Below are 14,696 nucleotides of genomic sequence, written 5' to 3' on the forward strand. Positions count from 1 at the left end.
GCAGCAATGTTTCCATTTGACTCTGCCTCTGGGCCCTCTAAGATGGAGAAAGAGTTGTTACATGATTTCACTGCAAGAAAGCAAATGGCCTGAGTTGAATTGGGAAAAGAAAGCCATTTTGAGAGTTCTTGCAAGAATATCCAGTAATGTCATACACACGTCAAATATGTGCCTCTGCTGTTTCTCCTGTGACCTACATATTTTCATTTTAAGTGGGAACTTACATTGTGGACTTTTTGTTGTTTTTTGACCAATTACCTTCATACCTTCAGTAATATAATCTTAACTATAACCTTCCCCACCACGCACACACACAAACAAAACCACCTATATGTACACGCACAGAAAGAGCAAGCGCTATCCCATGCTGTCAGTCCATGAATGGGCGATGGTGTATGGAGCAGTGGCAGTGGGATAGGATACACTGTTATCAGGAAATTCTTTCCCTGGATTTGGCTTCACCTGTGCCATGAGAGAAAATGGAGGGGAAGGGCCCTGAAGTGACCCCACTGGCTGTTCATCACACTGACAGCTTGTGAAGGAGATGGAAATTTGAACAGACCATGTCTAGCTGTCAGAGGCAGTGAGGAGTGAGATGTGACTTTTAAGGCCAGGGTTATGGACCCAATCCAGAGTGAGTCAGATTTGCAGTAGGGTCCAGTAACACCTTCATCCCCAAGAGCACAGCTAAAGCCCAAACTTGGAAGGAATATTTGGGGGGCGTTTGACTTAAAGCGCTTCAGTGGCCTGGGTGCAAGGGAGACCCTCTTTTGGAATTTGTATCTGTTCTTTGACCAGTGAGGATTTGTTTGCATGTGGCCATGATTATTTTTGTGTTCATGATTTTGTGCTCCCTGAGAACTGTGGCTGTACACAAGAGAGTGTATGAGAAATACTATTAAACATAGGTAAAGAGGTAGGCAGCTATGGTGAAATCATTACTTATGTCCATGTGATGTGGGGACAAAAGCCTCATTGAAAATCATTAGGACTTGTGCTCCTAAGTCACTTAGACATCTCTGCAGCAATTGAACCTTCAGCTGACTGTATTTGCCATTACTTGGGAGCTCAAAGGGACAGGGGAAAAGGAGACCAAGTTCTCTGCTGGGGAAAATTCGAGGAAGCCCCAGGGAAGACTGAGCCATCTTGTGAGTATAATGCCCAAAGAGGAACATTTCAATCTTGACAAAAGCCTGTAAAGTAGAATTCAAGTGAGAAAAGAAGAGCATGAGAAGCCTGTTTTGCAGTTGAGGAGCAAAGCATAGAGGTGGTAAGGCTTGCCCAAAATCTCAAAGGCAGTCTAGCAGAGCAGCAAACCAAACTCTTGTCTTCTTAAAGCTCAACTCTTCAAATTAACCCTGATGAAAAGAGCAGATCTTCCTTTTGGTGGATGCCAAACTAGCCAGCCCATTGGCCGTGGGAAATGATGGCACCAGTCATACTTTAGACCTTTGTTTTGGAGGAGAATGTGTTCTTGCTCTGTGGGCATTGATTGAAAACACCTCCTGGCCTGTGGTTTGCTTGAAAGGGGTGAGTGCAGTCCTAAGTGTTGCTGTTGTTGTTCCTAAGGAGACACAGGTTAATAGAGGCGAAGCAGAAAATAGTGGAAGGGTGCAGACCCACTTCAGCCCAGCATTTGTAGCCGGGTGCTCTGCTCAGTGGCCCATGGAAGAAGTTGTTTATTGTGAATTCCTTTTCAAAGCTCATGTCCTTGGGTCTGTGAGAAGTGTGCTTTGAAAGCCTCTTGCTGGAAGCATGGCTTGATTTCAAAACATGACTGTGGTGGAGTAGCCACAGAAATACAGGTGCTGGAATTAAAACCTGGGTCCAGCAGGTGATGTGGGAAACAATGCAGGGAGGAAAGACCAGACAGGCCATCAATAACCTGTGCTCTTCCACACTGGGTGTTGCACACCCGCTCTTCTCAAAAGCAGTGTTTCTGCTGACTTGTGTGCTTTCAGGACAGGTCAGAGAGCATAAGTCAGATCTTGTGTGGGTATAAAGCAGAGCAGGTCCAGTGATGCTAAATGAGGCTGCACTGATGTATATTGTTTGAGGAGCTATCCCTGACATATTTGTTGTACTTGCTTTTAACTAACTGGGAAGATTACTTTTGTCTTCTGTGTGAACTGTGGGGCACAGAAGACAGGAACAAATTAGGAATTCAGTGAGGAGAATATAATATAAACAGTTATTCAGCACCGTTGTTTGTGCTTTGTGTGGATCTGACATAACATACTTTCTATTTGTTTTATAGAGCCATTGGTAATAATTTCACAACTGTATTTTCTTTCACAGCATCTGTATGTTTGGAAAAACGCAATATGCATTTTTTTCCTTGATACAAAGTATATACAGGCATCGCCCTTTAAAAGCCATCAGGGAATCTCTGTAAATGATACGTACAATACCAGAAGCAGGGGGGTCCATACCATGGCATCCCAGCAAAAGCCTCAAAGCTGTCTTTTGCCAGGGGTAGAAAATAGGCTTTCAGGAAGCATCTACGACCCATTTCTTGGCTATGTTTTGGGGTAAGCTGCTGCTTCAGCGCACCACTTAATCACAGGTGTGAGTCATTTAGGTCTTAGGGCACAGTGTGAGGTTCATGTTACTTAAGTCAAGATGTCCACAATGGGATTTATTATCCCAGGGACCTGAATGTTAAAGATACTGAGTGCTGGAGTGATAGTTGTTCGGTGAGCAAGATTTGTTGGTTTACAGCTCCCGCCTCCCTAAACGCTCCTTTGACAGCTTTTTGTCAGTCATCTCATGAGCTTCTCAGGAGGGGAAAAATGGTAACAGTCTGTCTTCTTGAGTAGAGAAGCGGGGAGAGAATTTATACACTGATCTCATTATTTTAATTGTAGCATGTTCGCAATCTTGTAAGACATCAGGAGCAATCAAGGAAGCCACTAGGAACCTTGAAGCAGAGCAGGACAATGAGGAAAAAAAGAAGAATATGGCTTTGTACATAATCCAGCCTGAAATCAAGTAGGCTTTTGAAACCCTTCAGGTCTATGACTACTGAGAAAGGAAGAGCTCTCTCAGGACTTGGCATTAGGCATTTTGATTGCAGTGCTTCTTGCTTTCAGTCCACTTTACTTGCCATAGTGAAACTGTAGTCTGGGTTTAAACCCGCCCTCTCCAGATTTAGGAGGAGCTGAGTTCAAGACTGGTGGGCTGAGCCAGAGTGTGCTCATCTTTACACGTCCTATGTGTGTGTCCGAGCCACATGAATAGCTGCTGAGATAAGCCACAAATGACCTGCAGGGGTGAGCCTGTGAGCTTACAGGGCAGCTGTTAACTGACACAATAGCTGTGTCCCAAATGCTCCCAGCTCAGGCCTTGGCTCTCAGTTCACAAAATATTCCTGATCCTTTTGATCAAGACACATTAACATGCACCTAAGTAATATGCGGATGGGCATAAACTTGACAACATACCTAAAATGAAGCAGAGCCTGATTTGGGAGACAAGAAAAAGAGTGCGTCTTCCCATATCGAGCTGGGGCTTTCTGCCGGCACGTTTATTTAGCATTACTCCTAAAATGGTGGATCAGATGAAAGCCAGTCAACTGGAAGAGAGGGCCGTGCTGAAGAGAGCAGGCTCTCCTGATAATTGCAGTGCTGCCAGTGTTCCTCCAGTCAGTTAATAGATTTCCCCAGGTCCTCTGTGCCAGGTGAAAATTTTCTCATTAAGGGGAATTTATTCTATTTCCTTTTATCATTTATTATTGAAGAAAAAGTGAGTGGATGGAGTTCCAAAGATGACAGGGTGGAATTTTAAACAAAAAGCAACAACAAGTCAACACCAGAAGCTGAAACAGAGGCACAAGCAACATTTGGGAAAAGCTTGTATTGTTTATAAACTGCAAAATGTGCAGGGGACTTAAGCTTTCCAAGGAGGTGAACAGCCACTAAATGATTATCTCAGTGTGCAAAAGTGTAATCGTCTGGTTCTGAAGCTCTAAAACTTCTTTCATTTTGCAAAGGCGAATGTTAGAAAAAAGGAGCGTTATAGGAGTCTGGAATCATCGTCACTTAATCTTCCCTTGTTTCAGAATTGATTATAAACCAACAAGGGAGTTTAATCTTTGGAAGACTTTTTGCTCTGTGTTTGAAGAGTAAGTGATGCTCCAGGGGAAAATGAGAGGCAGTGATTTAGGACTGGATCATGCATTTGGGAATAGCCAGAACTAAGATATTATTTTTTTCTTTTTTTTTTTTAGTGCTGGATTTCTGGTGAAGTCTTGGAAGGGTTATTTGCACTAAAGCGTTCAAAGAGATCAGCCTGATTCTGCTCTTGCTAGCTTTAATGTCTCCAGCAAGTCCAAAGGGCTGTCTTTGACCAAAGGCAATGGGAACAGAATTAGGTCAATGTTGGATCTTAAAAATCATAACCCCTTAACATCTGCGTGTCTCAGTTTTGCTATCTGTAAGATATGCATCACCCAACCTACTGTTTGCATGTTTCTTATATTCTTTACATGAATACTGACCTATAAATGCTAAAAATTACCCTTCATAGTAAATGGAAATTACCCAGGAACAATGATGTGTGTCCAGTACGTGCAGAGAGGCACCCTGATTTCCATACCAGTGCTGAGGGCTTGCAGCTCTTTGATCCAGTTCCCTTTAAACATGGTGGAGCAATTCTGCTGGCTTACTCTGCTTGTCCCGTCTTCTGGTTGTGCCTCTAAATCCCTGGGAGCTGCCTCAGAGGCTTTTGGCAAGTCCTCATCTTGTGGCAGAAATTCTGGTTTCAAGTGCTTGAGTGCTTGGAAGTCAGCACTGCTGGGTGTTTGACTCTTGCCAATTTTTTGTGACAATATTAAATGGCAAAACTGTTACATCCTCACAGCTGAGTTGTCAGTTCTAGCCTTTCATGCCTCGTGGAGAGCTGGGTGCATTTCCTCCATATTGTTGCCTCCATGGCAATGAGAAATGAGAAAACCCTTCCTGTCTAGGTGCTGCTTGAATAGAGGTTTCCACCACATCTTTCTTATTAGCCATGTTGAAAGCTACATCTCTTGTCTTTTCTTAATCATGCATTGGGAGTACCAGAAGAAAAAATGTGCAGTTTCATTTCCTCTTTAGGTACTCAGCTTTTCTCTTGCACGCTCATTGTCTTGTACAAAACTGGTTACCTTTTTGCATGGATTAGTAAGTGTCCTAACCTAATTTAAGCTGCTAGCCCAAGGCAAATGAATCATGTTGCCAAATAATCACTGCTTCTCTTGTACCCACCCTGCTGAGGGGGATGACGATAAATGATATTGTTATAATGAGATACAAAAACCTGAATTGAAACAAGCTGCAAATGAAGGCAATTTTCTTTCTCTGTCAGTAATCAAATGGCAGCCAGCTATGTGTGTTTCTGAGGCAGAAGGGAAGGAGAGCAAGGGAGCAAACTGCACTGAAACAGGCTCATTTTCTTGGGGTCATCAGGTCTGTTCACTTGTACTTAGGGAGTGCTGAATCTAGGAGAGAAGTCTGGCTGTGTTCTTCCTAATAGCCAGCAACAGAAAGCATCTGTTTTACCAGAGAACTGGCAGATTTTGCGTGCTGTATTTCCTCCTGTAAAACAGCCATCCATGCCTTTAGTTCTGGCATTCACTCTTTATGCAAGAAGTCCTGCCTCTGAGCTGAGATCACAAAGTAGAAAGGGCTGAGGAGAAGCAGAGGAGTTTTGTGGTGGAGGAGTTAGTGCATGGGAACCACAGGCTTTAATGTACTGCAGTGTTGCAAAGTGGGTCTAATTTTGGGAAGTCTTTCCGCACCCAGAACTAAATTGAAAACCTGGGAAGCTCAGCCTGCTGGATTAAGCAGGACTATTTCCTTCTGACACTAGCAAAGAGCACGATCTGCTGGAGTAAGAAGATGTGGTGAAGGGTTGTGGAGAAGACGAAGGGTGTAGGTAGTACTCCTGCCTGGAGTCCCTGGAGGGCAGAGCAGGCTGGTTGTTAGTAGCAGGCTGGGACACAGGGCAGAAGACAGCAGTCACAGTGAGCTTTCTGAAAATCCTCACTAGAATCAGAGAATCATAGAATTGTCTGGATTGGAAGGGACCCTTAAGATCATTGAGTCCAACCGTTAACCTAACACTGCCAAAACCACTACTAAATCATGTCCCTAAGCATCATGTCTACCCCTCTTTTAAATGCTTCCAGGGATGGCAATTCCACCACTTCCCTAGGCAGCCTGTTCCAATATCTGACAACCCTTTGGTGAAGAAATTTTTCCTAATTTCCATCCTAACCCTCCTCTAGCATAACTTGAGGCCGTTTCCTCTTGTCCTATTGCCTATTACTTGGGAGAAGAGACCGACACCCACCTCTCTACAACCTCCTTTCAGGTAGTTGTAGAGAGCGATAAGGTCTCCCCTCAGCCTCCTTTTCTCCAGATTAAACAACCCCAGTTCCCTCAGCCACTCCTCATAAGACTTGTTCTCTAGACCCCTCACCAGATTCGTTGCCCTTCTCTGGACACATTCCAGAATCTCAATGTCTTTCTTGTTAGTGAGGGATGCAAAACTGAACATAGTATTTGAGGTGGGGCCTTACCAGTGCTGAGTACAGGGGGATGATCACCTCCCTAGTCCTGCTCACCACACTATTCCTGATACAAGCCAGGATGCTATTGGCCTTCTTGGCCACCTGGGCATACTGCTGGCTCATATTCAGCCAGAGGTTGACCATTTTTTTCAATGGAGGATTATTTGGGAAAATTATATTGTATTGGAAAATATGCTTTCCAGTGCTCTCGGTAAAGCACCTGACTTGGATGGTTGGTCAGGACCTCCCTTTGGGTAGTCAGTGTAGGTTTTATCCACAGCTGTCTGCTATGCTATTGTAGGCAGGTGGAGCACTTTTCTGATATTGCAGGGGAAGAGGAGGTGGCATTGGGGAATTCATAGAGGAAAACCCACCTACCCAGGGATCTGAACGCAAAAGTTTCTGCTCCCCGGTTCTTCTCTCAGAACAGCTGATGTGACACTTCTGTGACTCTCACCTGTTTTACGCGAGCCTGACTTCACTGAGTGTAGCAAAGCTGCTCTGTGCCTAAGCCAGATTGGAAAATCCAATCCAATGACTCTCTTTCATGCTTCAGCTTCCTGACACATTCCAATAAAGTGGCCTTACCCCTCTCCTCCCACTCAAATAACATAATGCTATTTATTTAAAAATACCATCAAGCAAAGGACATAATTCAAAAGCTCTGATTTAGGAAAATTGCTTGTTTGTTAATCATTTCCTTTTTCCTGATTCAGAGCTTGCTTGCTCATAAAATATTGATTTATTGGGCAGGCAAGGATGCTCTTGGCAATGAAGATGAAAAGCAGAAGTGCTGATAAAAATACGTAGGCTTTTTTAATGTTTTTGTAAAAGCTAAGCTTAGAAAAGGTAGCTTAGAAACAGAGACAGGCAGAAACTATAAGGGCTATAGGTGGAGTCAAACCAAAGTGGAACAAAGATACTGTGGGAGAGAAAAAAGTGGAGAGAATAGAAGGGGAATGGAGAAGATGAAAAAGTCAAAAGCAAAATTGGCAAGAAACTGTTGATCTGCAGAGATGGCCAGGGAAAGCAACACAGTTGAAATAAATAGCAAAAACTAGGACTCTTGAAAAGTAAAACCAGGAGAACAAGAGCATATGGAAGTATTGAGAGACCCTGACTGCAAACATGAAATCAAAAAAGGTGGCCCTATCTATCCCCCTCTCCCATTTTTCATAATGCAAGAAGCAGCACAAATGATATGGAAAAAAAGTATGGTTGAGACTGTCAGAAGGAAAAACCTACCTTGCTTGTGAGCCTCTGAAGGTCATTTCTACTATGTCAGATGCTTTTGCAAAAGACTGGCCATTTCTGAAGGTAGGCAGAGCATCCTCAACAACACAAAGAAGGGCTTGTTTGGGTCAAATTGTAGTGTTTTAAGGCAAGATGTCCCCCAGCTCAGCAGGGTCAGAGGATAGTTATGACTCTGAATGGCACATCCCAGAGCTTCAGGAATTTCATGCCTTTCTGTGAAGTGGGCAGCTGCAATGAGAGGCAGGAGATATTGGTACATACATAATTATTGATCCAGCCCAGCCTGGTGAGGCCTGTATTTTAAAATTCAGACTGGGAAGAGGAATATAAGAGAGAGATTGGGCTAAAGTTTGGGCATGGAGATATGGGGATACTGAATCCAAGAAAGGAATTACTGCAGGTCCTCCGTGGAGGTAATGGTAATTGAAAATAAAGTTGTTGTGGATATGGTGACCTTGTACTAGCCTGGTGGAAAATGCTCCCTGGAAGATGATGGACCTCATCATGAGTCACTCATTCCTGTCTCAAAAATGAAAGGAAAAAAGTGTTTCACTTCCCAGTATCAGCAGTCTGCCTGCAGACTTCAACTTTTAGGTGTTTATGAGGGGCATCCAGTGTAAAAAAGATCTTTTATGTATGAGGATTGCATTGCTTAGCTGGGTCTTCATCCTTTTCTTGCCTGTATGTGCATGATCCTATAGCAACTCTACACTGTATGGAAGACACAAGCACTCATATATCTTCTAAATGTTCATGTAAAGCCTCATGCAGAGGTGTTTTTCTTATTCAATCCCAGTGAAACAGTTCCAGAAGAGACACTGAGGAGAGCCAAACAGATTGGGTTCTCAGACAAACAGATTGGGAAATGCCTAAGGCTGACTGAAGTCCAGTGCCGTCAGCTGAGACTGAGGAAGAATATAGTGCCCTGGGTGAAACAGGTACGTGAGAAACATCGCTCTTCGTGGTGGGGGCTTCCAGCAGTGCAAGAAGGAGACCTCTATGTCCTTGGAAACAGCTGAAGTAAATGAATTGGAAGCCCTGGCTCTGTTAACATCCATGGGAGTTTTGACATTGACGGTAGAGGAGAACAAATTTCACCCACATAGCTGTTACTTCTGCACTGCAGGCGTCAATGTAATGACATGAACATCCCCAAAGAGAGACTCAGAATATTCTTCATATTCTGTGTGGCTGAGGGGGAAATGCAGCTATCTGGCTTCAGGAAAAGGCTGAGAATGCTGGGCCCACCATGGTGTGACCATGAAAAGTGTAATATCTCTTTTCTCTTGGTAGTAACTTTTTACAGGGTAATACTTTATTTGAAGAGTGTTATTGTTATGGGTTCATTTGCTATTCATTGTGATAGCATGAGTGTAATGAGCTCATCTAGTATTCATGGCAGTGTCACCAGTGCTTTGCTAGGTGTTCTGCTGCTGCATTTAAGGTATGCTGTTATTAAACTGCCACCAGCTGTTCTTCTGTCCTTAAAGGGGGAAAAAAACCCAACCCAAACTACTGAATGTTTCTGAAAGAGCCCATCTGTATCCTCAGGCCCAATTCCAGGTGCCAAATATCCTTCTGTTTCCCAGCTGCTGTTTTCCTTCCATGTCCTCACCTGGCCCACAGAAACATGCCTGGTCTTTCACTGCATTCTTTCAGCTGCATGTGGCGCTGCAGTGCTGGATTGATTTGTGTGCCAAGGTACCCTTCTACTTATGCCTGCATTTGTGGCTTCAAAGCATATGTTTCTTCTTGAGCCATGAAGTACAAGTTGCGGTATTAGCAACAGTAATGAGCAGCAGACACTTACATAGTGCTAATGACGTAAGGTCACATTCTTCATTATTCACCAGGATTTGGACAGTCAGTGGGGATTCCTGAAAATACTTGAAGATTGGGCAGCTTTTTAAATTGTATTGCATGTAAAAATTCATGTCAGGGCTGCTCTAATATTGTTCCCTGCTCAGTATTCTGTGTAGAAATGTTTCAGCTGTTCATTCAGGGAACTGCAGCAATCGCTGTGACCTAGATGGACTAGTTACCATGTATAACATGCAATAAGTAGTTGACACAAATAGTTTGTGAACAGCCTAGTAGGCAAATTATTCTTCTGGGCTCTCTGGTGACTAATTACATAAGAAATTGTTGAAAACTACATGTAAGGGGTGGTTGAAAATCACTCTTGCTTTGTGTATCATTTAATTATCAAAGCACAAGTTATATTGTAACATAAATACGTAGTACTTGAACTGCTGGCTGCTGCTCAGCATGATCTCAAAGTGATATTGTGTGCTCATTTGTGTTCAGTGTGGGAGTAAGATGGGGTCAAGAGTATACTGTGAAGATCCCAGATGGTGCAGCTAAAGAGGACAGGAGACCTGGAGGAATAGAGATCTGTGTAATTAATGCTGCCAAACTAACTAGAGAATGAGGGCCTTGGCAAGAAGGGGTGGATGTTGAAAGTTCCTGGGCTGTGAAGGTGTTTTACCAAAGAGGTGCGGAGCTAAAACTGCAGCTTAGAAAGAGATGGTAGACTTCCCTGTTGACTGAACTGTAAGGTCTGGGGGGAAGGTCAGGCATATGCTGCATTGCTGGCGTATGACAGTTCAGATCACCTCCTTTTGAGGAAAGACATGATGGGAAGATAATAGGACAGAAATAAGAGTAGAAAAGGAAGGAGGGAAAGAAAAAAACCCAAACACCTGCATGCAAGAAAGACATAGCACTGGCCAAGTCACAGTCCCTCCTCTTCTTCCCCGTACAGATCGACACACTGGCAGCAGAATACCCAGCAGTAACTAATTACCTCTATGTCACGTACAACGGGCAGGTAGGCACATTCGGAAACAACGGTCTCATTGCTGTCTACTTAGATCTCTTTCTCCTATGCTGCATTATTTCTTGAGATCTTGCAGATGTATTGGTCCCTGTAGCAATTATTTTGGATGGTGTTACATATAATCCCCTTACAGTAGGCCTGGAACTTTCTCTTGCTCAAATACTGATCCAGTGCATTTAGTGTTAATGTCCCTATGTTGTTAGGATCCTGTCCTATATCAGCTGTACTTGCATCCTCTGTGCACTGGTCAGGTGCTGGAAATACAAAACTCATGTTTCAGTCATGTCATCCTAGCATTCATTTTTATGTGAAACTTAACAGCTCCTTAGGCTGCTTGAATACCCAAATCAGGGATGCTGTATCTCCTTTGGTTTGGGTGCAGCACCACTAATTCCAGTAGAGTTGCACTTGATTTATACTGCAGTAAACGAAATCAGACACGAGCCCTGAAGAATCAGACTGTAGGATATGGTCTGAGCACCAGAAACTCTTTACTCTGAAAAGTGTGGAGTTACGTGCTGTGGATTACAGAACCTAATGACTTTTCTCCCTTTCTTCTCAGGAACACGATGTAAAATTTGATGACTGTGGAGTGATGGTGTTGGGCTGTGGACCATATCACATAGGTAAATCTTTCTTACAGCTCCTCTGTTCTCCTTGCACCCTCGAGCCTTCTTTGGATATTCTTGTGGTTCATTTGTTCCTCTTCTCATATGGTGACAAAACCCTCCAGAGCACAGTGCGCAGGACATTGATTCCTAACACAAAGTTTGCCTTTTACACTTGCTTGAAGACTTCATTTCATGCCCTGGAAAAAACAGGAGAATTTTATTACCTTTTGCTTGTCACTTAGCTGTGATTTCCACAAAGTTTTAGGGAATTTTTTTAGTCTTACTTTTTGCACAAGTTAAGTTCTTGAGAACCTGTTACCTTGTATAGAATTTTGTTGCTCCCACGCCTATCTTATATGTTTACTGCCAGCTTGTGACTATGTTGTTGTGTACTATGCATTTTACTACTCTAAGTATAGGTGACTATGAAAACATTTTGATATCTTCAGCTGCTTTTGTATAAGCAATTCTCTGTATGCTGTTTTTTCAGCCCACTCAGATGATTATGCAGCATAAGAGTTTCCTCAAGTCTACGAGTATTGCGTAGACAGACTGCTGAATTCTGTATGTGATGACTTTCACTTGTTCTTTTCATGGATCCTTCCAAATAGCCTGCAATTATTGACAAGAAAAAGGTTGCTTGTAATTCAGAAATATTTTTGCCCTGCATCTCACAAGTAATGGTGATGGTTTTTGAAAACTGAAATTTAAAACTGCATCCATTTGTTTTGCTTGGATGGACAGGTCACATGCCACACTCCTGTTGCTGTTTGTAGGATGTGTTTTTTGAACTCAGTTTCCAGTATGAATGTTGAGATGAGTGAAATCAGGAGGAACACTCCAGATTATGCTTAGTTTTTTGTGAATGCTTCTGCCAGTCAACATGCTATGTAACAAGGTTACAAAAAATGAATATAAAAAGTATGGCAGTGTTGTTTAATAATTTGATCAAATGTATGTGAATACATTTTGCACTGTTCACCTAAAACTCCTAATTGCTTAGATTAGCCATACAGGTCTGATCTTGGTCTTACCTGTTCTGTAGCTTTGATTAGATCAAGACAATCTTTGGAAGAGGTTGCACCTAAATAAAGGCTGCTAAAGGAAACCATTACCTGCACCTCTAAAAGATATTTTTTTTTCTAGGTGCAATAGCCAAGTTGATTTTTTTTTTTTTTGGTTATCCTTTTAAGGCAAGTAAGCAGCATGCTTTTCCTCTGTGCTTTCAGATTTGTAATAAAAATTCTGTGGGATCAACTTAGTGTTCCTTGTGGATTTACATTTACAAAACAGGAACAGGTCAGAAAGGGCTAAATGATTTGGATAGAAGTTAAACATGTGATGTTACTTTTTTTTTTTTTTTAAACAAGATTCTTATTTCATTTGTGAAAACTGAGTTTTAGAAAGAAATAAAATTATTTGGGGGAACTGTGAGGTCATTTCAAAAGTCATGCTATATGGAGTGACTACATCAGTGGACGAGGGAAGAGCTATGGATGTCATCTGTCTGGACTTCTCTGAGGCCACACAACATCCTTCTCTCTAAATTGGAGAGATAGGGGTTTGATGGGTAGACTGTTTAGTTGATGAAGAATCAATTGGATGGTTACGTCCAGAGGGTAGTGGTCAATGGCTCAATGTCCATATGGAGATTGGTGACAGGTCGTGTCCCTCAGGGGTCTGCATGGGGACCACTACTGATTAAATTGTGTGCCTGTCAGTGAGTGCAGTGACATAAACAGTAGGATCAAGTGCACCGTCAGCAAGTTTGCCGATGACACCAAGCTGAGGGGTGTGGTTAACACACTGGAAGAAAGGGATGCCATCCAGAAGGACCTGGACAGGCTTGAGAGGTGGGCCTGTGTGAACCTCATGAAGTTCGACAAGGCCAAGTGCAAGGTCCTGCATGTGGGCCAGGGCAATCCCAAGCACAAATAAAGGCTGGACGGAGAGTGGATTGAGAGCGGCCCTGAGGAGAAGGACTTGTGGGTGTTGGTTGATGAGAAGCTCAACATGACCCAGCATGTGCGCTTGCAGCCCAGAAAGCCAACCGTATCCTGGGCTGTATCAAAAGAAGCGCGGTCAGCAGGTCGCGGGAGGTGATTCTGCCCCTCTACTCTACTCTGGTGAGACCCCACCTGGAATACTGTGTCCACCTCTGGAGCCCTCAGCACAAGAAAGGCATGGACCTGTTGGAGCAGGTCCAGAGGAGGGCCACCAAGATGATCAGAGGGCTGGAGCACCTCTCCTATGAAGACAGGCTGAGACAGTTGAGGTTGTTCAGCCTGGAGAAGAGAAGGCTCTGGGGCCTTTCAGTACTTAAAGGGAGCTTATAAGAAAGATGGGGACAAAGTTTTTAGTAGGGCCTGTTACCATAGGACAAGGGGTAATGGTTTTAAACTAAAGGAGGCTAGATTTAGGCTAGATAGAAGGACCTGTGTGACCTGTGCTCCATGGGGATATTGCTCAGATATTGAAGGCAATGCTTGCTCTCCACTTGCTGCCAGGAGCGTATCTCCTATCCTGGGGGGGCAGGTGTCTGTTTGTGTGAAAGTCAGCCCTGAAAGCAGTATAAATAAGCTATTCCACCAACTGCATGGACCAGCAGAGTGCTCTGTAGATTTTAAGCTGTGCACGAAGATTTAACATGATTGAAACCTGAAAGTAAGTTCAAAAACATGCCTGTATTGATGCAGTAATTATCTGAGGAGCAATGTTGGTTATGTTACAACAGTCATTACTAGTATTACTAATGATTTGCTGTCTTCCCACTGTTTGGACACAACCATTACTGTATGTGGCTGGAATATCACAGAATCATAGACTGGTTAGAGTTGGAAGGGACCTTAAAGATCATTTAGTTCCACACACACACACCCCCCGGCTCTATGGGGAGGGACACCTTCCACCAGACCGGCTGCTCAAAGCCCCATTCCTCCTGGCCTTGAACACTTTGAGGGATGGGGCATCCACAACTTCCCTGGGCAACCAACCTGTTCTAGTGTCTCACCACCCTCACAGTAAAGAATTTCTTCCTACTATCTAACCTAAATCTACCCTCCTTCAATTTAAAACCGCTACTCTTCATCCTATCTCTACAATCCCTGATAAAGAGTCCCGCTTCCCAGGTTATATCTAAAGCAGTCAGATGGGGACTCCAGATGACCATTGTGTTCCAAAGCTGAGGTTTCTCATGTGTGTAAGAATACCTGAATAATGGAAGTGGAATACAAAAAGTGAATGAGCATCTGGTGACCCTTCTGGGAAACATCCAGTTTCAGATTAGATTTCCTTCTCTTTTCTGTGGGGTTTTAGCTGAGGCCTAGGCATGTTTTTGAGGTTCCTGTTTGGCAGAAGTAGGGAAATAAATTGTGTGCCTGTCAGTGAGTGACCTGTGACAGCCATTTATTTGTGACGAGGTGGTAGAGGCAGCAATTAA

At 43.3% G+C, this 14,696-nt stretch overlaps 1 protein-coding gene across 1 annotated transcript in view; it reads left to right on the forward strand.

The window, feature by feature from the left end:
• The window catches only part of CPS1 (carbamoyl-phosphate synthase 1), a gene marked incomplete at its 3' end in the record, with an annotated part of 97,636 nt that overhangs the window by 51,385 nt on the left and 31,555 nt on the right, over positions 1 to 14,696 (forward strand). The window contains exons 22-24 of the mRNA XM_082483563.1: positions 8,604 to 8,745; positions 10,572 to 10,637; positions 11,209 to 11,272. Coding sequence (XP_082339689.1) covers positions 8,604 to 8,745; positions 10,572 to 10,637; positions 11,209 to 11,272 — 272 coding nt within the window. The remainder of the gene's footprint in view (positions 1 to 8,603; positions 8,746 to 10,571; positions 10,638 to 11,208; positions 11,273 to 14,696) is intronic.

Source organism: Vanellus vanellus (assembly GCF_965231255.1).
Source record: "Vanellus vanellus genome assembly, chromosome: 5".
In the NCBI taxonomy this organism is placed as follows: Eukaryota; Metazoa; Chordata; class Aves; order Charadriiformes; family Charadriidae; genus Vanellus; species Vanellus vanellus.